At 38.8% G+C, this 25,982-nt stretch overlaps 1 protein-coding gene across 2 annotated transcripts in view; it reads right to left on the bottom strand.

The window, feature by feature from the left end:
• The window catches only part of TLK1 (tousled like kinase 1), a 129,293-nt gene that overhangs the window by 67,348 nt on the left and 35,963 nt on the right, over positions 1-25,982 (bottom strand). The window contains exons 1-3 of one of the 2 annotated variants that reach the window (XM_084642994.1): positions 21,232-21,250; positions 13,769-13,887; positions 10,136-10,207 (exon numbers count right to left, since the gene is read on the bottom strand). In XM_084642994.1, the coding sequence (XP_084499120.1) occupies positions 10,136-10,207; positions 13,769-13,882 (186 nt within the window). In that variant the 5' untranslated portion in view covers positions 13,883-13,887; positions 21,232-21,250. Of the gene's footprint in view, positions 1-10,135; positions 10,208-13,768; positions 13,888-21,231; positions 21,251-25,982 lie in introns of those variants that run through there. The other variant, XM_084642993.1, reaches the window with a different exon arrangement.

Consider the following 25,982-nt stretch of genomic DNA (forward strand, 5'->3'; position numbering starts at 1 on the left):
CAAATTTCCCAAAAAGTTAATTTTCCAATTGCAGAATAACTATCAGCTTTCTCATCTATAAACCTCTGTAGGAATTTAAATTTCATTTTGAAAAATCAAAACTCCAGTGATTTGTAGAAAAATATTTCAATTTTCTTTTAATCCTTTTCATTCGTTTTGTTTAGTTTAACCGTAAACTGCAAACAGTATTAGCACTCTAATAAGATGTCTAAAATTATACTGGAGGTAATTTTCACTTTGGTAAATACAATATTCATATGATAATGCACAATGCGTACGCAAAACTTGGGCATATCAGCTCAAATCACCACAAAATGTTTTCCAGAAAACAAGCAGCACCTTTCATCTTCTAATGGAACCATACGAACTACAACAAATTCAAGAGCTATGGAGCTGGGGAAATATCTTCTTGGTGAACACTTCCCAAATAATAAAGCTGCCTTCACATATAAAACTTCAGCAAAACTTACAAACAAGAAAAAACATTTTTAGAAAGCCACCAATATCAGATTCCAGAACTATGAAGAAAAACACAAACCTGGCATATTGCAAGACCCCTATACTTCATGTGGTTCAGGCCCTAGTTTACCTGTGTATTTTGTGGTTTACCACTTGTTTCTGTCTTGGCTTGATAGTTTTTAATTTTGGCCTTAATATTTCCTTTTATAAAACGTATTCATTTGTAATAGTCTGTCTCTAAAATAATTATTCTCTCTTTCCAAAATTGTGGGTTAAGATAGAAATACAGATCTATATAAATATTTTATATTTACTTGCAGAACAATTCATAGTAGCATATAGAATTTTTTCAAAGAAAAAATGTGGAAAACCACCAATTTGTACTATTTGTGTCTTAAATATGTAATGTCTTTCCCTCTCTACAGCACTTAATGGTGCTGAGATTTTCAGTTTTTAATAATCATTAAATTTTTCCTATGTATAATTAATGTGTTTATATTTTTTTAAATTTACTTTCCCCCCTAAATCTTACCCCCTTCACCACTCAGATTTACAGCCAAAGACTATAAAAAGAGTTTTAAAGAATTCTTTATCTGCAGAGAATAGAAAATACAAACTTATAATGGTGGGAAAGACCAAGGTATTCATACACTATCAGAAGCACTCAAAATCCACAGAACTCGGTTTAAGATTAACCATAAATTGCACATAGCCAATCTGTACTCCAATCAAAATCTACATACCTTAAATGTGAACAGAATCTAGTAAACTTATGTCATTCACATGTAAAAGGACACTGAAATACAGGTATAGTTTTCAGGAACAAACATTCAGTAAAATTATATGTGACTATTTTCTATCAAAGTAGTACAAGAAATACAGCATTTACTAAATTGTCTTTTCATTGTCACACCAAATCTGCAATCTGATCCGCATGGGTGGAATCCAACCAAATTAACTGAGGTCCACCCATGCAGATCAGAACCTATATTTGCAAGGCATCTCTATTAAAATTCTGCTATTCAAAAATCCTAGATTTTAATACTCGTATTAGTGACATAGAAAAATGATTAATTTCTAAATTCTACTATATTTTCTGCATCCTTGCCTGGCATACAAAACAGGAGATAAATATACACTGGAAAAAAGAAAGGAAAAGTATGTCATGCATTGAGAAATTTAAAGATGTCAAATACAGATATATTTTTATATACCACGTTATCACTAACAAAGCATAGCGTGATTGCATCAGTACTGCATCAGAGTTTGATAATAAACTAACATTCTCACTACATAAACTAATATTAGTATTGCATTTCTAATCAAGATCTAAATTTCTACATTATTTTTCACAATCTGTTGCAATACAGTTAAGGTCTCAGCATCACAAAGGGAAGCACCGCTCACCTTATGAATATATCTTCAAGCTCCTACTTTACCTTTCATATGACAAATTGTCTACCATAACCAACTCTTATGACACCATTTCAAAAACCCTTTTATGTAACATTAAAAGTTTAAATTTATTCTTTTAAAATATTACATTTAGTGTGAAAACAAACCAGATGTTACTTAAAGGAGTAAAATGTTACAATCTCTCATCATAATATCTGGCATAACTACAAACTCTTTGAAGAGAATGTAACACCTTTTGAAAAATGGGTCAAGAAAGCACATTCCTTTATTTAGTGCCACCATTTTTCTGATTGCTCATTCAAAATGTAAAGACATCCTCCACTTAATTTTTTTATGAATCATCACAGCTGCAAAAAATAAAGACTTGGCATGGCAGAAATCCAGAAATCATCTTTCAGAGAACATGGAAGGAACCTCCAGCAGGAGACATAACGCAGTGAATAGCTCTGCTTAGGGCCCTTTAAATTTTTTTTTTTTTAAAATGTGTGGTTGCTGAATTTTGGGGGCTTTTTTGTTACTTTTTTTTAAGAATCCAATATACAAAGGTACTTTACAATTTAGAAATAATCACCACAGCCTTGGAAATACGGCCTTGTGATTAAGGCACTGTACTTTGTGTCAGAAGATCTGGGTTGAATTCCCAGTTCTGCCACAGACTTCTTGTGTGACCTTGGATCAATCACTTATTCTGTGTGTCTCAGTTCCCTATATGTAAATTGAGGATAATTGACCTTCCTACTTCACAAGAATGTTCTGAGGATAAATTCATCAGTGTTTCTGAGGCATACAAATAATCTATGGCAGCGGTTCTCAAACTTCATTGCACCGTGACCCCCTTCTGACAACAAAAATTACTACACGATCCCAGGAGGATCGTGGGGGCCAAAGCCCGAGCCCCACCACCCAGGGCAGTGGGGGGACCAAAGCCCCAGGGTAGGGTTACCAGATAGCAACTGTGAAAAAACGGGACAAAGGGTGGGGGGGTAAAAGGCGCCTATATAAGAAAAAGTCCCAAAAAACGGGATGGATGGTCACCCTACCCCAGGGCTTCAGCCCTGTGCGGGAGGGGTGTGTGTAACCTGAGCCCCGCTTCTCATGACTGAAGCCCTTACTTATTGCATTTTCATAATAGGCTACTGAGACAAAGCTTTAAAACTCAGTGGGAATTTGTTGTATATAAATATGGTAGTTAATTTACTTCAAAATGTAACAATGAGAACACAGATGTACAGAGCCCCCACCTCCAATCACCATACAGCGCAGGTTTAGTTACCCAGCAATTGTCCAGCCTAGCAGAGCTCAGAACTTAGTCCGGGGGTTTTTTTTTTTTTGGTTGTATGTCACACTATAACAGGGGTCAGCAACCTTTCAGAAGTGATGTGCCGAGTCTTCATTTGTTCACTCTAATGTAAGATTTCGCGTTTCAGTAATACATTTTAACATTTTTAGAAGGTCTCTTTCTATAAGTCTATAATATAGAACTAAACTATTGTTGTATGTAAAGTAAATAAGGTTTTTAAAATGTTTAAGAAGCTTCATTTAAAATTAAATTAAAATGCAGAACCTCCCGGACCAATGGCCAGGACCCAGACAGTGCGAGTGCCACTGAAAATCAGCTTGCGTGCCACCTTCGGCAGGCGTCCCATAGGTTGCCTACCCCTGCACTATAACTATATCTTTATGTAACAGTGAAATATGGACAGATGGTTAAAGACAGGTAGTGTTTAGAAAAAAACACAAAGTACCAGTGATGAGAAGGGTAGAGGTTTGTGGGCAGCTGGTACTACTGGAAGGGGACACGCAACAAGAAAAGTTTGGGAAGCTCTGTCCTAGATAATAGGCACCACCCTGATATAGGATTATGTTTTTCTTTCACAGAATTGCAACAACGTAGCATAATTTCCAGCGTGCAATGGAACACTTCCACTGTCATCTCCCTTAACTTCCAACCTATACCACTGCAATATTGTTCAAAGAGAGTTACCAGGCAGCACCATTAATTTCTTTGTATAGCTGTTAATAGTTCTCCAAGTAGTGCCATTAAAAAGTTAATTAGGCATTTCTACAACTAGCAGTTGCTTTCTAGAATTGTTTACAAATTTCCTTCAAGATTAACTAGAAAGAGGTAAATAGATTATAAAAATTTAATGAAATTTTCTATTTGAAAAACTGAGATACTACCCAAGTAGATCATGCTCCATGTCTCAGACAATGCAAGATCTTCAACATGCAATTATAGTGAGAAAAGAAATTTTAAAATAGAAACTTCTTACCTGTCAGATTTGCTCCTGGCATACATTCAAAAGTTTTTCTGCTGTCTGTCTGTCTCTCTCTCTTTTTTTTTTTTACTTACATTGTTAGTAGTTTTTACTCTTTTTAGCACTTAAGAACCAGTACTGCTTTGGGAGGATGAACACTAGTCTAACCCGTGTGTCACCAACAGAACTGTTTAAATATCAACTAGAGGTCAAACTGGGCCTTAAATTAACCTGTTTAGCCCAATTATAGACAGTGTCCCAAAGATTCTCTAACTAGTTATGATGCACAAGCCAGAATGAACATAGCAGAACTTTTAGACACAACATTGAGTTTGCACGGCTGTCAGTTAGCCAAAAGGCTCTATAACTGAAAGTTGGGCAATTTTTGCTTACCAGTACTCTGGAAGTTACACAATCGCTCTCAGGGGATTCAAACAAAATAAACAAAGATCAGAGCTAGATCTATGCCACCCTCTAATTCTATCTAACCAGATAAAATGTGAAAGCAATATTGTAATGCTATATCTTTCTCCTTTGCCAGAAAGATGGACAAAAAAAGCCAGAGAATTAAGACTTTTTTCTTAAGTAGACTGCCACAGCAGAAAATTGAGTGTTTTGTTCTTGTGAAAAACCATAAATAAAAAGTATAGGCAGTCACACCCCTCTGGCCAAGAAAATCGTCTATTTATTAATGCCAAGAAAATGCATCCTGGAAGGACAAGATACAAAATTTATCTGGCTAGCAAAATTATTAAAAGGGGTGAACAAACAAACAATGTCAGACTTAGGATCTACATCCTCTTTGTGACTGGTAAACTTGGTATACTACAGCCATCTTGGGGAACCTGTTTTGGAAGGGACACACACTTACTAGACAACTGAAATAAGCTTCAGCAGCTTAGGCAGAATCTGAGCTCTCTACCTTGTTAATTATGAAAACACAGTTCCTTAAGGTTTAAGTTACCTGGACATGATGAAACTTCTCCTAAAATGAAAGCACTCCTAGCTAACCAGCAATGCTTCTAATTAGCAATACAACATGTGACAACAATTCAGATTAAGCAACCTATCATTCCAGCCAAAGAGTTCAAGATACCCATACTTAGGTTTGGTGCATACTAGATAAAGGACTTGTCTAGACTGGAGATTTGCCCGGATTATAGCCATCGGTATTGCTACCCATTGCAATATCTGGTGTAGATAGTCAAAGCTAGCTATTTACAGCAGGCAAGCCTACCCATATTAAAAATGGGGTGAGCTCCAGTGATGCAAGTAGTGGCTTTGCTTGTCCATTTTAAGGGTTATACCAGTGCAGTTAAACTAATGGCAGACCGATTATGGCTGTAAGCAGGACAAATTTCCAGTCTAGACAAGGTGGAACTTATTCAGCATCCTGCAACCTAATACATGTCTGAACCTTTGTGTACTGTGAAAAAGAAGATTATATCTATAACTGGAGGTTCTTCTAGATGTGTGGTGCCTACCTGTATTCCACTGTGGGTTAGACATGCGCATCATGCACCCAGAATCAGAGAACTTTGAAAATAGTATCTGTTGGTCTGTGCATGCACCCAGGCTCATCTCATGCTTCTGATCAAGGCAATAAAGGACAGGGCAGATCAACCACCTCTTCAGTTCCTTCTCCACCATGAATCAGAAAGATCCAAAGCAGAAGGGAAGGAGGGCAGGTAGTGGAATACACACAGGGACCACACATTTCAACGAACCTCCAGTTATAGGTAAGTAACCACTTCTTCAAGTGATGGTCCCTATTGTACTCCACTGTGGGTGACTGACAAGCAATACCTAAGTAGGAGGAGGGTGCAAGGATCAGGACAGTAAGTTTGAGCAGAGGACCACCGTTCCAAAGGAGGCATCAGCAGCCAAGTCCTGCACCAGGGCGTAATGCTTTTAAAATGTGTGGATGGAACTCCACATAGCAGCTTTACAGAGGTCTAGGAGGGTATATCCTGAAGAGATGCCATGATTGCTGTGCTCTGTGGAGTGAGCTCATACCCCTGTAGGGGGAGGAAGATTCAAGAGTTGACAGAAGAATGCACCTGGATACCAATGTAGAATGCACCCGGATACCAATTTAGAAATTCTCTGGGTGGAGATGACATGCCCCCAGCTCTCTCTGTTATCGCAATAAACAGTCTCAGGGACGTCCTGATTGGTCTTGTTCTCTTCAGGTAAAAGGCCAAAGCTCATCACACATCGAGGGAGTGTGCAGTTTCAGAAAGAATGAAAGTTAAATGAATGGATTAATTAAGGTGAAACTAACTACTACAGGGATAAATTTGGGGTGTACGTGTAAGGAAACTTTGTCTTTGCAGGTGACGGGGGTCCTGGGTCTTGTGAAGAGCTGGAAATGGTGGTACCGATGGAACACGGCCTGGAGCCAGTGGAGCCCAAAGTTTCTGGGACTTAAGACAGTACGTACTGAGTCCTCAGAGGCAATGCTGGTGGATGGGATGTCTGATTTTTCTGAAGTGGACTTAGAGGAAGACTTAGTCCCATGTTTATGACAGTGCTTCCTAACTAGGCACTGTCACAGAATCTGTGGGAGAGGATTCTCCAGCACCAGAGGCGGACTTTTCAGCAGGAGGCACTCTCCTTGCTGATTCAGGATGTTGTATGGGGGAGTTCCCTGGCCTGGGTCTGATTGTGGTCTAATGGCCATGTCCAGGAGATACTTGCGGAGGCGAAGTGCCCACTTTCTCAGGTACAACTGGGGAAAGACTGGCAAACACTGTACTGAGCCACAATGTGAGCTTCCTCCAGGCAGTAGACAGAGCACTGATAGTCATCACTGACCAAGAAGGATTGCGGGCAGGAGATGCATAGTTTGAAGCATGGAATTCTGAGCATAGTCCGGTACCTGAACATTGGACCATGGGGGAGGGGGAAGGGGCTGTAATCTGATTCTGTTCTAAAACTATCAATCAATAGGTTATTTAAGAACTAAAAACTATTTATAACTGTTATGTGGTTAAGTCCAGTAGGGAGCCTTGAAGGGCCTAGTACATCCCCATCACAAGGTCCAATTAAAAAAGTACAGATTAACTGTACTGGAGCACGTGGTGCACAAGAGACCCACTAATATTTATCAAATGCGAATTTACTATAAGAGAAGATTCCATCACTTGCACTGTCCTTCATGCTGACTGCAGATTTTCTCTGGAAAAGGGAATCCCCAATGAGTCAGAGCCCTCTGCCACACTATTCTGGAGTGTGAGGGTCCATACAACTATACTAATATAAGATGGGCAACAGAGAGTTAGATATCCAAAAACCACTTGGCGCAACAATGTCCTTTCCAGTGCTCTGTCTCTCTCTCCATTAATGGCAACTGACTGACCCCACATTTGGTCAGAATGTCAGAAGTGCACTAACCTTTAGTGATACGCAATATATTTTCACAGTGATTCAAGGCAAAGACTGGAGAGATGAGGGAGACAACTGAACTAGCAGTGTTGGAATAATTCTGAAAATTGATTTGTCATTTTTATAGGGCTAATGAGCCAGCAGCAGAAAGAGTTTATGTTTGAAATTACAGACTAAAAGTTCAGTACCTCACTTCATATGTGGAAAAAGTCAAAGCTGTTTCTAATTTGAACGATATTAAAAAACATTCAAAGCATGACAGGTGCAAATTTACTCCTGCTCTTCTCCACTCTTTTATATCTCATTTACAAAGTCCATGTAATTTTTATATAGGTATTCCTCCCAACATGAAAAAACCTACAATTTTTCCTATAAAACACTTTTTGGGGAAAAAATGCTGCCAAAACTCCAGAAACTCATCCTTACAATAAGAAAACTAGTTTACACACCACACAAAAAGAAAAAAAATAAAGGTGGTAAAAATTTTGGTTTCAGATGCTATAGATATTGTAAACTATGAAGAAAAAGGGTTTTAGAAGTGGAAAGTGATCTAATGTCTGATCTTTGAACACATTTCTGTATTTCTCAGAATAATAAATACTGGCAAACTAATTAAGTTTTAAGAGTATTTACACAGCTACAACTAAACAGTGGCTAAGGAGGTTTCCCTGTGCTGGTGAAAGTTTTACTGCCTTAAGGTAAAAATTTAGCAAGCTATACACACCATTCTTAATTCCAAAATATGAATTTATCTTCATGAAGGATATGACAGTCACGTGGGTCACGGATTCCATAACTTTCCAGAGCGTCCAGGACTTCTGGAGCAGGGCCACCGGAACAGCTGACCGGTCCCCCACCCACTGGAGCAGTAGCTGGGATTGGGTCAGCCCCTCTGGGGCTGGAGCAGCAGCGGTCAGCGCTCTGTTTGTCCCTGTCCCCCACAAGGTATTTTTATTAAAAGTCCGGGACAGGCTGCAGGCTTCTGTGAATATTTGTTTATTGCCTGCGACCTTTCCCTGACTCTTATTAAAAATACCTGCGACAGAATCTTAATCTTAATCATTATGTAACATCGCTATATATCAAGTCTTGGGGCGAGAGTCTAACCCTCATGCTGTCCCCCCCAGTGGTAAAAGGGCTGAAGTGGTATGCAAGTGCTCTAAAGGGGGGATTTCCCGAGTGCATGCATTGTGAAGACCACCACTTTGAGGCCCCCGCTCTCACCTGCGAGTCCTAACATAAGGGCATTTCAATGACAGGGCCACAGCACTCAGAGTTATGCAGTTTCTGGACAGCACTCCAACGCACAGGGAAACCCAAGGACGTTGTAACTCAGACAGATCCTCCAGAGCTGTTTGAGTTATGCTAGGGGCCTCACCTCCCCAAAGCCTCCCAGGATCAGGAAGGCACATAGGTGGTCTTAATCTTTCCCCCAGCTGCTCTTAGAGGCATAGCACAGAATCTCTCCCTTTTTTTTAATAACAGGCCTGAGATAAAATACAGTTATTATTTATATATAAAATGTAGTTAACCTTTCATGATACAATGCAGAACCAACATAAGCTAAAAAGTGAAAATTCTCTGAACACAGGTCCAAAGGAGGTTTTTACAGGATGGCTGGCCCCACTAAATTAAGCAGGGTCCAGCTTTCCAGTGCCTGAACAGGTGCCCACAGTTTGGCCAGTTAAGAGAGCCAGGCAGCACATGGTACTATAAAGAAACTGGGAGAATCTGAGGGAGGAAGAGCCCCAGCAAGAGGGAGACCTAGTGAGTTAAGGATGCCAGTCAGGAGACTCCCTGGAAAGAGGGAGGAATTATCAAGGAAGCCAACAAAGGGATTAGCCTGCTGACTATCAGAAGTCAAAGCCAGTGCTGGGAAGCTGAAAAGGGCTGAGGGCTTGGAAGCCCATGGAAGCCCAGCTATCCTTCCTGGGTGAGAAAGCCACCGTCAGAAAAGGCTGGAGAGGGCTGAAGGCTGAATGCAGCAGAGAAAGGTTCCTGCTGGCTCTCAAAACCAGAGAAGGCTGACACCCCAGGCCTGATTAAGAACACTGGGACTGTGCTGGAGACCCAGGACACGGTGAGGGACACTGGGGTTGCACTGGATAGCCAGGGCACTGATGAGGGACGCTGGGGCTCTACTTGATGTACTGTGTGGAGACAGGACTGTAACTGTAGAACTTGGCATTGGGACTTGTTTTCTTATGGTTTATGTGCATGGAACTTTTATAATAAAATGAACCCCAAAGGCTATAGTTATACTTTGGAAGACTATTTGGACTATTTCTGGGACTATGAAAGGGGAAACTGAGGCAGGCATGTCTGTCATGCTGCAGCCAGCTGTAGGAGGGCACTCCAAGGAGGACACTCCATGACAGCACTTTTATGAAGTCTTACCATACACATCTCCATCTCAAAAAAATTAGTTTGGTCCAAAGGTGTAACAAATTTCAGCTTTTACCACTACATGCACTTTTTAATCTTCTTGTATATATAGAAATATTATATTTTCTTTAAGAAGCTTACATATAAAAGTGTCAACTACAATAGAACATATAAGTATTTTGTTTGCATTAAAATATTGTACTTGTAATTAATTTTGTAAACATACATACCTCCGATTCTTTATCGCTTAGAGATCCCAAGCTTCCAAAACTGTGATTAGAACTTTCATTATTTGTTGAGGCCTATTGAGAAAAATAATATATCATATACTATGTTCAGATTTTTAAAACAGCTAATAAATTACAGTATTTGCAGTTATGCAAAGTAAGGGTAAACAAATTTCATGCTTCAAGACACAGTGATCACCTGCAGAGACAATATGACCTGCAAGCAGAATACCAGATTTGATGGACAAATGGTGTGCTCCAGCACAGTAAATTCTGTTTCTTAATTGCTTCTAAAGCTTTTCTGAACAATGTAGTTTGGTAACAAAATTGGAAAGTAAACAACTGTATGTACACATCCTCTCTGAAAAGAATGCACGAACATAATTTATAGGACAGATCACTAACTCATGAAACAGTCACGCCAATATAACACCTGTAAGGAAACCACTTAAATGATTAAGAGGTTAAGAATGAGGATGTGTTAATACCAGAGAGCTTACAGCAGCACAGCTGTACCAATGAAGCTGCACTGCTATTAAGATCTCTCATGTAGCAGCTCTACGCCAACGGGAGAGAACTCTCATCCACATAATTATACCACTCCCAACAAGCGGTGGAAGCTATGTCCATGGGAGAAGCAAGCCCACCGACATAGCTCTATGCACACTATCCCTTATGCTGGCGAAACTTATGTCACTCGAGATGTGTTTTCATACCCCTGGGTGACGTAAGTTTTGCCAACGTAAGTGGTAGTGTAGACATGGCCCAAGAAGTATGTCAGATACAGAATCAAGTTATCATTTTGAAAGGCTTTCCTAAAAAAAAAAAAAAAGTTAAACCTCTAGAATGATCCACATTCCTCCAGCCTTATTTTGGACCAGCAAAGTATCTGATAGACACTTTTTGAAAGCTCTGACTCCAGAGTATGCATTTATATACCAACTAAGGCTAGTAGATGTGAAGAGAGAGTTAACAATTCTTTCTTTTTGTAAGGACTGTAGTCTTCTTGTCTTGAGATTAGGATTCTGAGAGAATAAAAAAAAACCACCAAAAGCTATCTAATAGCCACATAACACCAGGAACCTTATCTTACCTTAGACCTTAGTTCCTCCAGTGCCACTGACATCAGGCAGCCCAGTTCCTCTACTGATTATGATCTCTTACTAGGTCTGGTACTTCTTCCTAGGTAATTGTCAGTGCATTCAATATCCTCTGTCACTGTCTTCTACTAGTTCTTCCCTGACTTTCTTCATTTTCTTTTTTCTCCCTTCTTTAATCAATTCAACACTTGCTCAATTCAACACTTCCCATCTTAAATACAATGCACATCACAACCACCTGAGGCTTCTTTCTTTGGTATTTTCTAGAACGTCCTGCTGTCAGTTCCCATACCCTCACATTTGTTATGATGTCTTTCCATGAAACATATAGAATCTTTCCCAATCATCTGTGATGGGCAGCCTCCAATCTTTTTTTGTTAGCCACGATCATTGGCCAACTCTTTGCTCCATACCGTAGCATTCTCAGTACAATTGCATGATATAATCTCATCTTTAGTTTGGCGTGGAGACCTGTTTGACCAGATATTGTTCATCTTTCCAAAAGCGATGTCTGCTTTTCCTAATCACATATAAATATCCTTATCGAAGCCACCCTCAAATGTCATCACATTGCCCAGATAGCAAAACTCTACCACCTGTTCAATTTCTTTTCCATCCACTTGCACTTTCGCACCTGTTGTCTGGCTTCCTACATTCATGATCTTGGTTTTCTTTAATTCCAATCCAATTTTTGCTGCTTCCTATTCTACCTCTGATGTAAGAACAATCATTCAGTTCCACATTATAGTTAGTAAAGCAACGTTGCTGGCAAAGTCAAAGTTGTGCAACATCTCCACTAACCACCATCTACGGTGCCCTATTATTACAGGGGCGTCTTTTTCACAGCCTGGCGGTTATTGTGTCTTTCACTGGCTCCCAAGCCAACAGTGTCTTTGCTGTGATGTTATCCAGCATAATTCCTACACTTAATACATTCCTCCTCCTGAGTATAATATTGAAGCACACATACCATCTTGCCTCTCCTCGCCCATCTCCTCTCACAGACATCCAGTACGTTCAGATCATTTTTTTTTCCCTCTCATGTAACCCGTGCCAGCTTTCCTGTATTGTGCAAAGTACACACATTCCGCATACCTATTCTTGTTACAAATTTGATCGTCAGGATTATCAAGATTCTCAGCTTCCTTTTGGTTTTCACTGACATCTGTCATACTTGAGTTTTCAGCCCCATCATCTAACGTCCTCAAGTTATGCTTTGACTGAGATGTTTCTGTTGCAGAAAGGTTTTACTAGAGTGGGTTTCAAACCTAATGGCAGAACCCTCCTCTTTTATCTGAAAACTACAACTTATTGCCAGTATTTTCCTACTCTTTAAATGGAAATAGTTTCCCCTATATAAAAGGATTCGACTGCCAAGAAAAAATAAGAAGTTAAACCATAAATATCCTTGGGTTATAAAAATGTATGAAGTCATGCAGCCTGAGAAGTAATGTAAAACAGGTCTTTTCTTGGCCTGGTTTATATCTATTCAGAGATCTGTTTGACAAAGAATTCCAGAAAGCCCTTTAGTGGAAACGCTTGCCCTATTGCCAATGCATTTGATATCTGTTAGGCTGTCCATTTTCTACCTCCTTGATCAATGGATTGTTCTCTTTTCTTCCACAAATCCAATACTCAAAAGCAAGGCTGTGCAGAAATATTATGATGCAAAATTATAACTCTTGCCAGAGCAAGTGCTCATCTTGGAGACACTGGATCACTGATCCATTATTCAGCCAGTTTGCAGAATGAGACTGACCTCAGACTAGATCATGACTTGTGAATTGAAGTTCCTGTTGAAACATAACCAGAATAAATAGAATTGGTAGGCTTTTCTCAGGGATCTTCCTTGTTATCTAGGAACATCTTCAGGTAGTTCTTTTTCATGTCATATCTGGTGTTCCTCTGACATTTGTGTATTTGGACACAGAAACCAACCAGGAGCACTCATTTTAAGAATCTATTTATTATGGTTTTCACCTTATGTTCTGCAAACTTCTAACAACTCTTTTGCAGCAGTTAGATAGAGATAGCCTTTTCATAACTGTTCTTCCCAGGAAATAAGGGAAACTGCCCATCAAGAGAAGAGGAAAGTTCTAGAATCTCAACTAATTGCTTGAACAGGAAACACAGATGTACTTAGGTGCAACTCCTGTGTGTCTTGCTGGTTTCAGACAGTGGAAAAATGAGGATGTGCGGGAGGTACATATGTAAAGGAATACCCCTTCATTCTCTCTCCCAAAATGAAAGCTGTCCTAGAGGAGTCATATATCCCATTTTCACAGTGACCCTTGCACATCCTACCAAAAGAAAAACTTTTATAAAGTATATGGAACCCATAAGCCAATGTTTTTACTGGAATAAGAGACTAAACTAGAAAATAAATCATGCCAACCTACCCCAGATAGGCTACAGCATTTTCTGATGAGACTCATTGTTATACATGGTGTATGTTTTATAGATAGTATATTTTCTTAAATTAAAATTAAATTAACATTTCACAGAGAGGTTTAAATAGCCACCCAATTCTACTTACTTTAGCTCCAACACTGCAACTTCCAGTACTCCCAGTGCTGCCACTCACTACTCCTGTAAATCTGGCCTCTAACAATTCTTGCCTTCTTGGGTCCAGGCTATGAAGCTCATCCATTGCACCTAAGAAATAATTTTAATTAGTTATATTCTATAACAAACTTGCTTGCACAAGAAAGTTTCCAAATAATTATACAAAATCTTCACTATAGTATAGACCATAACAAGCTGCATGAAGCGAGGTCTCACACTCAGCTCAAGGGCATATCTGTCTATTATACAGTAACTTGTGAACATCTAACCAATTCCAAAATTTCAAGGAATATTCTATACTGAACTCCATTAATTTTGGTGAAAATCAGAAATCCAGAAGAGGAAAACAGGAGACAAAAGGAGCCCCTTTATCATGTTAGCAGATCCAGCAACTTCAACCACCTCAGTAATTGTCTAGATCAAGTTTCAGAGTAGTAGCTGTGTTAGTCTGTATCCACAAAAAGGAAAGGAGTACTTGTGGCACCTTAGAGACTAACAAATGTATTTGAGCATCAAAGAACCAATAACCCCTTCCACCAGCTCTGCCCATGGTCCAATACAACTTAGAAAACCTTAATTTAAATAATTGATGTTAAAGTTGTTTTGCATTTGTACTTTTCTGTTATTTTCCTGAAGAAAGGTTGTTTCTTATTGTTAGTAACCATTAAAACATGTTGATTTGCAATGAAATATAGCCTTTACACTAAATTTGGCACTTTTGCTAACCAGGAGGCTATGCTGTACCTACACATTTATTTCAGCAATTATATTAGTTTAACATACATTTACTTAAGAGTCTTAATATTGACATTTTTATTATATTAGAAAATGGTGAATGATGCATTTCTGATTTATTAGACTGATATTTTTACTCATGATTTTCATCATGCTCTATTTGGATGGAAATTAGAATTCAATTAAAAATGTTTTAAAAAGCATATTTTAAAAAATTAGTTAGATTAAACTACCTTAAAATGTGATGACTAAATAAGAAAAATTGTTTAACAAAACATACTTTGCTTTTAAGACTAACGATTTATTAAACAAAGCAAGTATTATCTGTAGTTTGTGAACTGAACTGATGGTTTTTGGATTTTAGAATTAGAATTAGTAGATCTCATCTTTGCACACCTAGTTTTTAATAGGCCTGTGGGAATAACCAATTTTTTGGTTTGGTTGTCAACCTGAAAAAAAAAAATTGAAAAACTTCTGTTTCAGACTAACACAAAACAAAAAAATAGGTTGTTTTTTTTTTCATTTTGTCGGGGAAAAATGTACTTTTCGATCAAATAAAACACTTTAGACTGGCCCAAAACATTTTTTTCCAGTTTTTCATTTTATTTTGTTTTTGGAGGTGGGGGGACATTTTGTATTCTTTTTTAATGAAAAGGTGGTAAATTCCTAAATGAAATTTCTTGCTTAAACAAAAAGTCGAAAAAGAAATGTTTTGAGATTTCCAAAATCTTTTTCTTCCTTTTTTTTCCCTTCCTCTGAAACTATTTGCTGAATTCATCTCAAATCTGCAAATAGTTTTGGTCAACCAGAATCTATATAGGGTATGTCTCCACACCAACTAGACACGTGACTGATCTGACCATCACGATTCTAGCCATTTTTCACACCCAAAATAACCTCACAACTTGAGACAGAGCGAAGACGTAACCACTGCAAACCTGTTCTCCAGACTGGTAATGTACTAACCTTTCTGTATTATGCTGATCTATCTTTGATTAATAAACTGATCGCACATGGTTACCTGGTGTTGTATCAATAGAGAAATAAAATCCTAGACAGCATACCTGGCTTCTAGGGATCGGGCTGGGGCTGTTTCATTGCTGTGTAGACTTCCAGGCTTATGCTGGAGCCCAATTTCTGAGACACTCCCACCTTGCAGGGTCTTAGAGTCTAGGCTCCAACCTGAGCCTGGAAGTCTACACAGCAATGGAACAGCCCCACAGCCCAAGCCCCAGATGAGAAGATTTTGAAAATGTGCATGTGTGGGGGAGGAGCAGACAGGGTTGTTGTTGTTAAAGATGAAATTAAGAAACAAAGATTCCCACGTTAACCTGAGCATAAGGCACAATTAGTTTGTATTATTTGCGTATGTATTTAATTGAACTATTTATTTAGCATTAGTAATCCCTGTATATAAGACACAACCCTTTACTGTAGAACAATTAAACAGACTTTTCTGTCCTGCACCCTTTTGTGCCCAGGCTGCTCATTTTGATTAATCTATACCCATGCAGGGTTGACTATTTGGCCGAGGTGGAGTGTGTGTCAGTGCAAAACCACAGCTGATTTTTGTTGACAGGGAATGTGCTGACACTTATTTTGCCAATTCAGATCGCCTTAATCTCTTCCTTGGTGTTTTTCCTTCACTGTCCCAACATAAGACTGTAAGAAAATATGATGAAAGATCATCAAAGAATGTAATGTTATTGTCTCTCTTCTTTACTGAGGATTCTACTACCAAGAACTACTCTTATGGAATGAGAAACCACATAAGGACTCAAAAAAAACCAAATATTCCTTCATAGTACACGTGCTTAACTTTGCATATGTGCTGAAATTAGACAGCCAGGAAGCAGACACACTCAGGAAGTCTGTTGTTGGCATAGCCTTACAAAGTGCAGTAGATATGTGAAGTAAATCACAAGTGTTTTTTCACCAAATATGTACACATTGAGCCCCCCCCCCTTTTTTTTTTGGCAGTGGTGCAGGAGAATACTATAATTGGCTTTCTAGCAGTCATAGTGCTGCCTCAGGAATTTAGATTATGAAAGGCCCTTTATTTTATTCATATTTATCATCATACTGGGCCTAGAAAATCTCCTCTCTCTCCAAAAATATCCCTACACTGTTTAATCACCATTTTAAAAATGTAACACTTTCAATTTTCACTTACATTTACTAAAAAAAAAGCTGTTACAAATTCTTCTCTTAAAATATTTATTTTATTTCTGGCTTGATTTTTCAAAGGTGTTGAGCACCTAAAACTTAAGTTGATTTCAAGTGGTATCTGTAAGTCCTCAGTATCTTTAATAACTAGGCTATAATTTATTCAGTTTACAAAGCAAAACAAAAAGGCTATTTTTTCAATTTTAAGAACATTGTAATTTAAACAGATTAAGGAACACATGTACAATGCAGGATATGGAAGACCATTTATAAAAAAAAAATTTAAGTTCTACATATTATAGCAATCTGGTACACCTTACAGAAATCTGAACAGTAAAGACAACTTAACCAATTTACCTTCTTGGAAGAATAACTGACTTAATACACACTATTCGTAATGGAAGCTATACCTGAGAAGGACCTGTTGGTCACAGAAGCTGACTTCCCTCCCTCCTACCCCAAAAACAACCTCACTAAAATAGGCAAGTTTATCTTTAATACATTCAAATTTCACTTACAAGATTTTTCCCAAGTTTAACTGTTCACTTTGTTGACACGCTAATATAAAAAGTGAAATATGTAAGAAAAGTGAACTATAGCTTTACAGTAATAACTTTTATCAAGCCTTTTTCACCAATACATCACATCCCATCTAAAACGTATTTAGCTTTTAATTTCTTTGAAAACACCAAAAACCATTAGACAACTTCTTCCAATAAAACTTTATCCTCTGTAAAGATGAAGGAGGTGCTGATATATGTGTACGGTTTCTCTAGAAAATACTTAAAGGTTAATCTTAACCAGGGTGGATAAAAATCAATTATTTAAAAATACATAAAAATTGAATGTTTTTGATAAAATGCTTTTTGAGGATCGTTTTAATTAAGATACATTATAGCTCAAAGATATCTCATTATGGAATAGGGATTATAAATTCTAATTTTATAGTATGAGACAATATATTCATGTAATGTTTAAGAACATTTTTTAAATACGTTCCAATAATTCATGGATTAGGGACCCAATCTTATGGGGTTCCAGGGACTTCTGTATAGATTATTTAGGTTAATCTTTCTACCTACCCAATGGGGCTCAGTCTAGAAGAGACCATCAGAGATGCGTAATTTTGCAGTTCTCAAACTGTGGATTTGGGTCTCCAGAGATAACATGCTTGTTAACAGCAAAAATGTTCTTAAATAAATATATAGAGGTGAGAAATAACAGACCTCAACCCTATTGTCCCTCTGCAAAGTTTTGTACACAGAGTCAATCCCTTACCTCTCTCTAAAAGTGCAAAGTTTCAGAAAGTTCAATGAACAGAAGATTGTTGGGGGCAGAATAGATCTGGACAAGGAGAAGAAGTCTGGAGATAAATGTGAGAAGGGAGGGACAGGCAGTAGAAACAAAAGTGAAACTGTTTGAGCAGCATATTTCAGAAGTCTTGAGGTTTTTCTGAGTGTAGCATTCATTGATTTGAGATCTACCATCTCTCACTAAAAGGGAAAACCTGTAATGGCAGCAGGCTGTAAAAAAGATCCAGTTTGGGAATATTTTAATGAAGTTACTCTACCTGCAGGTAAGACAGGTATGCGTGTAAAATGCAAACAGTGAAACAAAAAATGCAAGGCCTGGTTGCCCAAATGAAACATCATGAGAAGTGTTCCTTCTCAGGAGGAAGCTGTGTTGAAGATGATGAAAGGAACATGTCTGAACATACAGGATATTCAGGTTGGTAAACTTTTTTATTTCGTACTTCTTTCTTAAGGACTGCCTGTCTTCCTTCTGGACTATTCTTGAATTCTCACGTTTGAGCAAAAAATATAGTTGTTACTCTCTGGTACTATAATTTTAGATGCAGTTGTGATAAAAAATAAATAGCTGAAATAGGCAGATCTTCCTTTTACAATTTCACCTTTGTAGTAGTATAGAGTGTCAGGGAATGCAATGTGTAATACTAAATTAGCAGTATGGTAATAATAATGAAATAACTGCAACAACTTATTTTGTTAAGGAGACTCCATCTTCAACATATAGGATTCTGAAGACTATCCTGCCAGGCTGAGTGTGTAGCTGGATAGGTTGACGATATTGCTGGGTGAGTTAGGGGTACCACTGTTGTGACCCCATGTGGCAGGTATGATTTTAGACAGCTTACCGTCCTTTTTCCTTTGTAGAGAGGTGAAGTGTGTAATGTGGATCTCCTGTCTTATTTTAGTAAAGTCCGTTTGTATGGAAGGTTGGTTATTTATGAGAGTCTCCAGGTTGGAGAGCTCCTTTTTGATGTTTTCCTGTTTGCTGTATAGGATGCTTATCAGGTGGTTCTTCAGTTTCTTTGCTAGTGTGTGGCATAATCTCTCACTGTGGTCTGTGCAGTATGTAGATAGCAATGGATTTTTCAGCTTCAGTCCATTTGGTATGATGTCCATCCGTTTACATTTGGAAAGGAAGATGATATCTGTCTGTTGAAGATGATATACGGCTAAATACAGTGCCTTGCATGGTGTCAAGTATCAGAGGGGTAGCCATGTTACTCTGGATCTGTAAAAGCAGCAAAGAGTCCTGTGGCACCTTATAGACTAATAGACGTATTAGAGCATAAGCTTTCGTGGGTGAATACCCTCTTCATCAGATGCTTGTAGTGGAAATTTCCAGAGGCAGGTATAAATACGCAAGCAAGAATCAGGCTAGGGATAACGAGGTTAGTTCAATCAGGGAGGATGAGGCCCTCCTCTAGCAGTTGAGGTGTGAACACCAAGGAGGAAGAAATTGATTTTGTAGCTGGCTAGCCATTCACAGTCTTTGTTTAATCCTGAACTGATGGTGTCAAATTTGCAAATGAACTGAAGCTCAACTGTTTCTCTTTGAAGTCTCGTCCTGAAGTTTTTTTTGCTGCAGGATGGCTACCTTTAAATCTGCTATTGTGTGTCCAGGGAGGTTGAAGTGTTCTCCTACAGCTTTTTGTATATTGCCATTCCTAATATCCGATTTGTGTCCATTTATCCTTTTACGTAGGGACTGTCGAGTTTGGCCGATATACATACCAGAGGGGCATTGCTGGCACATGATGGCGTATATTACATTGGTGGACGTGCAGGTGAATGAACCGGTGATGGTGTGGCTGATCTAGTTAGGTTCTGTGATGGTGTCGCTGGTGTAGATATGTAGGCAGAATTGGCATCGAGGTTTGTTGCATGGATTGGTTCCTGAGTTAGAGTTACTATGGTGCGGTATGTAGTTGCTGGTAAGAATATGCTTCAGGTTGGTGGGTTGTCTGTGGGCGAGGACTGGCCTGCCTCCCAAGGCCTGTGAAAGTGAGGGATTGTTGTCCAGGATGGGTTGTAGATCACTGATAATACGTTGGAGAGATTTTAGCTGAGGACTTTATGTGATGGCCAGTGGAGTTCGGTTGGTTTCTTTCTTGGGCTTGTCTTGCAGCAGGAGGCTTCTGGGTACATGTCTGGCTCTGTTGATCTGTTTCCTTATTTCCTCGTGTGGGTATCGTATTTTTGAGAATGCTTGGCGAAGATCTTGTAGGTGTTGGAGCAAATGCAGTTGTACCTCAGTGCTTGGCTGTAGACAATGGATCATGTGGTGTGTCCGGGATGGAAGCTGGGGCATGGTGGTCGGTGGGTTTTCGGTATAGGGTGGTGTTAACGTGACCATCACTTATTTGTACCTTAGATAACCATAGATAAGTTTGTGATAAAAACCAGCAGATTACAAAAAAGAGGTAATAGATGAAAAAATTGCCCGGTTTGTTTATGCAACAAACTCTCCTTTCCATATGATTGGGAACTCACACTTTATTAATGTGGTTCAGTCATTAAGACCAGCATACAGTCCACCTAACAGAGCAGATGTCGCAGGCAAATTGCTAGATAAAGTGTATGAAAGAGTAATTGAGCAGTGTGCAAAAGGTCTAGAGGGTAAAATTGTTAACCTGAGTCTTGATGGGTGGAGCAATGTCCACAATGATCCTGTTGTTTGTGCTTCTGTGGCAACAGAAGAAGGAAATGTCTTCCTTACAGAAACAACTGATACATCAGGAAATGCACACATAGCAGAATACTTACAAGTAGTAGAAGTAAAAGCTAAACAAACTGTGAAAAAAAAATTCAAATGTCTAGTACACAGCTTGGTCACAAACAATGCTGCAAATGTATCCGGCAAGATGAGAAGAAATTATTTAGAAGAGAGTCCCAAGATAATAACATACAGTTGCAGTGCTCATTTGCTTCACCTCCTAGCCAAAGACTTCAGTTTTTTAGAAATAAAGGTTAATGTTGAAATTGCAAAATAATTCCAAAACAACCACTTTGCAGCAGCTGCTCTGAAAAAAGTGGGAGGAACCAACATAACCCTCCCACAAGACATGCAATGGAACTCAGTAGTGGACTGGTTTCAGCACGATATCAAGAACTGGCCTAATCTGATGACAGTTTGTGAACAAAATCGTGACAAAATAGATGGCACTGTCACAGCCAAAGTTCTCAACATTGGGCTTAAGAGAAATGTTGAACGCATGCTACGTACCCTACAGCATATTTCTGTAGCCTTGAACAAAATGCAGGGATATAGCTCTCTTATTGATGATGCTGTTGAAATTTGGAATGGACTGAGTGAGATCTTAAAAAGAAAAATATGCAATGACAGAGTTAAATTACAAGCATTAAAAAAAATGAATGGGACAAGCACTATTTTCAGCTCATTTTCTTGCAAATATTCTCAATACTCATGTCATAAATATAAAGGGAAGGGTAAACACCTTTATAACCGTCCTGGCTAGAGGAAAAACCCTTTCACCTGTAAAGGGTTAAGAAGCTAGGATAACCTCGCTGGCACCTGACCAAAATGACCAATGAGGAGACAAGATACTTTCAAAGCTGGAGGGGGGGAGAAACAAAGGCTCTCTGTCTGTGTGATGCTTTTGCCGAGAACAGAACAGGAATGGAGTCTTAGAACTTAGTAAGTAATCTAGCTAGATATGCCTTAGCTTCTGTTTTAGTTAAATGGCTGATAAAATAGCTGTGCTGAATGGAATGTATATTCCTGTTTGTGTGTCTTTTTGTAACTTAAGGCTTTGCCTTGAGGGATTCTCTATGTTTTGAATCTGATTACCCTGTACAGTATTTACCATCCCGATTTTACAGAGATGATTCTTTTACTTTTTTTCTTCAATTAAAAGTCTTCTTTTAAGAACCTCATTGGTTTTTCATTGTTCTTAAGATCCAAGGGTTTGAGTCTGTGTTCACCAATGCAAATTGGTGAGGATTTTTATCAAGCCTTCCCTAGGAAAGGGGGTGAAGGGTTTGGGAAGGATTTTGGGGGGAAAGACGTTTCCAAGCGGGCTCTTTCCTGGTTATATATCTGTTAGACGCTTGGTGGTGGCAGCAATAAAGTCCAAGGGCAAAAGGTAAAATAGTTTGTACCTTGGGGAAGTTTTAACCTAAGCTGGTAAAAATAAGCTTAGGGGGTTTTCATGCAGGTCCCCACATCTGTACCCTAGACTTCAGAGTGGGGAAGGAATCTTGACAACTTGGTACCAGGGTCAAACCTTAACTGCTGAAGAAGAGGAGTTGGCTATGACATGGACATCCAGCAATCATCCCTCCATAATGCTAACTATAATAAACTTCAGAGCTGAGAGTGAACCATTCAAGAAATATATGTTTGCTGATGATGTTTTAAAGAAAGTCACACCAGTGAATTGGTGGAGTCACTTAAGCACTAGGATTCAGAGACTGTTGAAGTGATAATCTCACTATTAACAGCAGTGGCTTCTGCTGCTGGTGAAGAAAGAATATTTTCTTCCTTTGGACTAATTCATTCCCAACTGAGAAATCGTTTGGGACCTGAAAAAGCAGGAAAACTTGTTTTTCTTTTCCAGATTATGAACAAACAGGAAAATAAAGGTGAAGACAACTAGAGTTAGCTGCAGAAGCCAATATTTTAAGTTTCTCATGTTGACCTGGCTGACACAGTTGATTTTTTTTTAAAAATATTTCAGTTAACTATTTTAGTTAAAAATAATTTTAACCAAAACAAACCTGATTTTAAAAATCTCGAATGTTTAACTAAATTCAAAAATGCATATGCTTGTTTTGCTAAAATATTCTGTTTGCTGTTGAAGAAAAAATCCAGAATACATAACGTTGTTGTTTTACTTAAATAAAACAATTTAAATGTCTGACTGGTGATGTTCTCCTCCTAATACAGCATTGCAAGAAAATCCTCCACATATTAATGATTAACCTGTTGAATTGGAGATAGTTCATCTCCCAATGACTTCATAAATATCTGCTTCAATTATCTTTGGTAAATGAAATAACTGATCATTCATTTTCTGATATAGCTGGAAAACTAATCTGAAATGTTTTCAAAATAAATCACTTTAAAAATGTATAGCGTGTGTCTTCTGAAAATGAAACCTACACCTATCTCTGAGTTGTGAGAATATGTATTAAAGGTTATAACAACCAACAATAATACACTTTTATGTAGAAATCCATGATTAAATCGAGTCTTCCTAACATGATTTAAATCAAATCCACCCTGATCTTAACTGATTAGATATAAGCAAGTTTAGCTGACATGTTTTCTCCCACCCTTTGTCTGTCATGACTATCTAGAAGTTCTTCAGGGCAAGGATTGTGTTTTACCACATTTAAGCACAATCTAATATCTACTGGAGTCTCTAGGCACTACTATAATAAAACTAATTAAACAGGAATCCTCTTAAAATTGTTTGCCCTTCAAGCATTCTTATCTTGTGTACTGTACTGTTTGCAATCATGTCAAAGAAAATAATGACAGGTTTCAGAGTAACAGCTGTGTTAGTCTGTATTCGCAAAAAGAAAAGACTTACTTGTGGCACCTTAGAGACTAACCAATTTATTTGAGCATAAGCTTTCGTGAGCTACAGCTCACTTCATCGGGTGCATACTCTGGAAAGTGTAGAAGATCTTTTTATACACACAAAGCATGAAAAAATACCTCCCCCCATCCCACTCTCCTGCTGGTAATAGTTTATCTAAAGTGATCACTCTCCTTACAATGTGTATGATAACCAAGGTGGGCCATTTCCAGCACAAATCCAGGGTTTAACAAGAACAACTGCGGCGGGGTGGGGGGGGTTAGGAAAACAAGGGGAAATAGGTTACCTTGCATAATGACTTAGCCACTCCCAGTGTCTATTCAAGCCTAAGTTAATTGTATCCAATTTGAAAATGAATTCCAATTCAGCAGTCTCTCGCTGGAGTCTGGATTTGAAGTTTTTTTTGTTGTAATATCGCAACTTTCATGTCTGTAATCGCGTGACCAGAGAGATTGAAGTGTTCTCCAACTGGTTTATGAATGTTATAATTCTTGACATCTGATTTGTGTCCATTTATTCTTTTACGTAGAGACTGTCCAGTTTGACCAATGTACATGGCAGAGAGGCATTGCTGGCACATGATGGCATATATCACATTGGTAGATGTGCAGGTGAACAAGCCTCTGATAGTGTGGCTGATGTTATTAGGCCCTGTGATGGTGTCCCCTGAATAGACATGTGGGCACAGTTGGCAACGGGCTTTGTTGCAAGGATAGGTTCCTGGGTTAGTGGTTCTGCTGTGTGGTATGCGGTTGCTGGTAAGTATTTGCTTCAGGTTGGGGGGCTGTCTGTAGGCAAGGACTAGCCTGTCTCTCAAGATTTGTGAGAGTGTTGGGTCATCCTTCAGGATAGGTTGTAGATCCTTAATAATGCGTTGGAGGGGTTTTAGTTGGGGGCTGAAGGTGATGGCTAGTGGCGTTCTGTTATTTTCTTTGTTAGGCCTGTCCTGTAGTAGGTGACTTCTGGGAACTCTTCTGGCTCTATCAATCTGTTTCTTCACTTCCGTAGGTGGGTATTGTAGTTGTAAGAATGCTTGATAGAGATCTTGTAGGTGTTTGTCTCTGTCTGAGGGGTTGGAGCAAATGCAGTTGCATCGCAGAGCTTGGCTGTAGACAATGGATCCTGTGGTGTGGTCAGGGTGAAAGCTGGAGGCATGTAGGTAGGAATAGCGGTCAGTAGGTTTCCAGTATAGGGTGGTGTTTATGTGACCATCACTTATTAGCACTGGAGTGTCCAGAAAGTGGATCTCTTGTGTGGACTGGACCAGGCTGAGGTTGATGCCCCCCCCCCCCACACACACCAGATGTTCTTGTTAAACCCTAGATTTGTGGTGGAAATGGCCCAACTTGATTATCATACACATTGTAAGGAGAGTGATCACTTTAGATAAGCTATTACCAGCAGGAGAGTGGGGTGGGGGGAGGTATTTTTTCATGCTTTGTGTGTATAAAAAGATCTTCTACACTTTCCAGAGTATGCACCCGATGAAGTGAGCTGTAGCTCACGAAAGCTTATGCTCAAATAAATTGGTTAGTCTCTAAGGTGCCACAAGTAATCCTTTTCTTTTTAAAGAAAATAATGAGTCTGGTGGCACCTTAAAGACTAACAGATTTATTTGAGCGTAAGCTTTCGTGGGTAAAACCCCCACTTCTTCAGATGCATGGAGTGAAAATTACAGATGCAGTCATAAATATACGGACACATGAAGAGAAGGGAGTTACCTCACAAGTGGAGAACTAGTGTTGACAGGGCCAATTCGATCAGGGTGGATGTAGTCCACTCCCAATAATAGATGAGGAGATGTCAATTCCAGGAGAAGCAAAGCTGCTTCTGTAATGAGCCAACCACTCCCAGTCCCTATTCAAGCCCAAATTAATGGTGTTAAATTTGCAAATGAATTTTAGTTCTGCTGTTTCTCTTTGAAGTCTGTTTCTGAAGTTTTTTTGTTCAAGTATGGCTACTTTCAGATCTGTTATAGAATGTCCAGGAAGATAGAAGTGTTCTCCTACTGGCTTTTGTACGTTACCATTCCTGATGTCCGATTTGTGTCCATTTATTCTTTTACATAGGGACTGTCCGGTTTGGCCAATGTACCCGAGAAAATAATGGTGAGCTCCTCAAACTATGTGATAAGCTGGTTTCTAAAAGCAGCACACGCTTTCAGATGTACCTACATATCTTTACGTGTATTCTAATGACCCACCCTCACAGTGAGAATTTATTCCTCTGAAACATATCATAAAGCACAGTTATGAAAAGCAGAGAGTTTAAATGGCAAGAAACAGAAGCAGCATAAGTTTGTTAGGCAGGTACAGTTACACAATTGCTCTTTTGCTTTACTATCCAAATGTATGGAGAGTGTACGTTTTATAAGTGTAAGGGCACTAAAACATTTTAAAATAAATAACTG

The sequence above is a fragment of the Lepidochelys olivacea genome, assembly GCF_965140295.1.
Source record: "Lepidochelys olivacea isolate rLepOli2 genome assembly, chromosome: 11".
Taxonomy (NCBI): domain Eukaryota; kingdom Metazoa; phylum Chordata; order Testudines; family Cheloniidae; genus Lepidochelys; species Lepidochelys olivacea.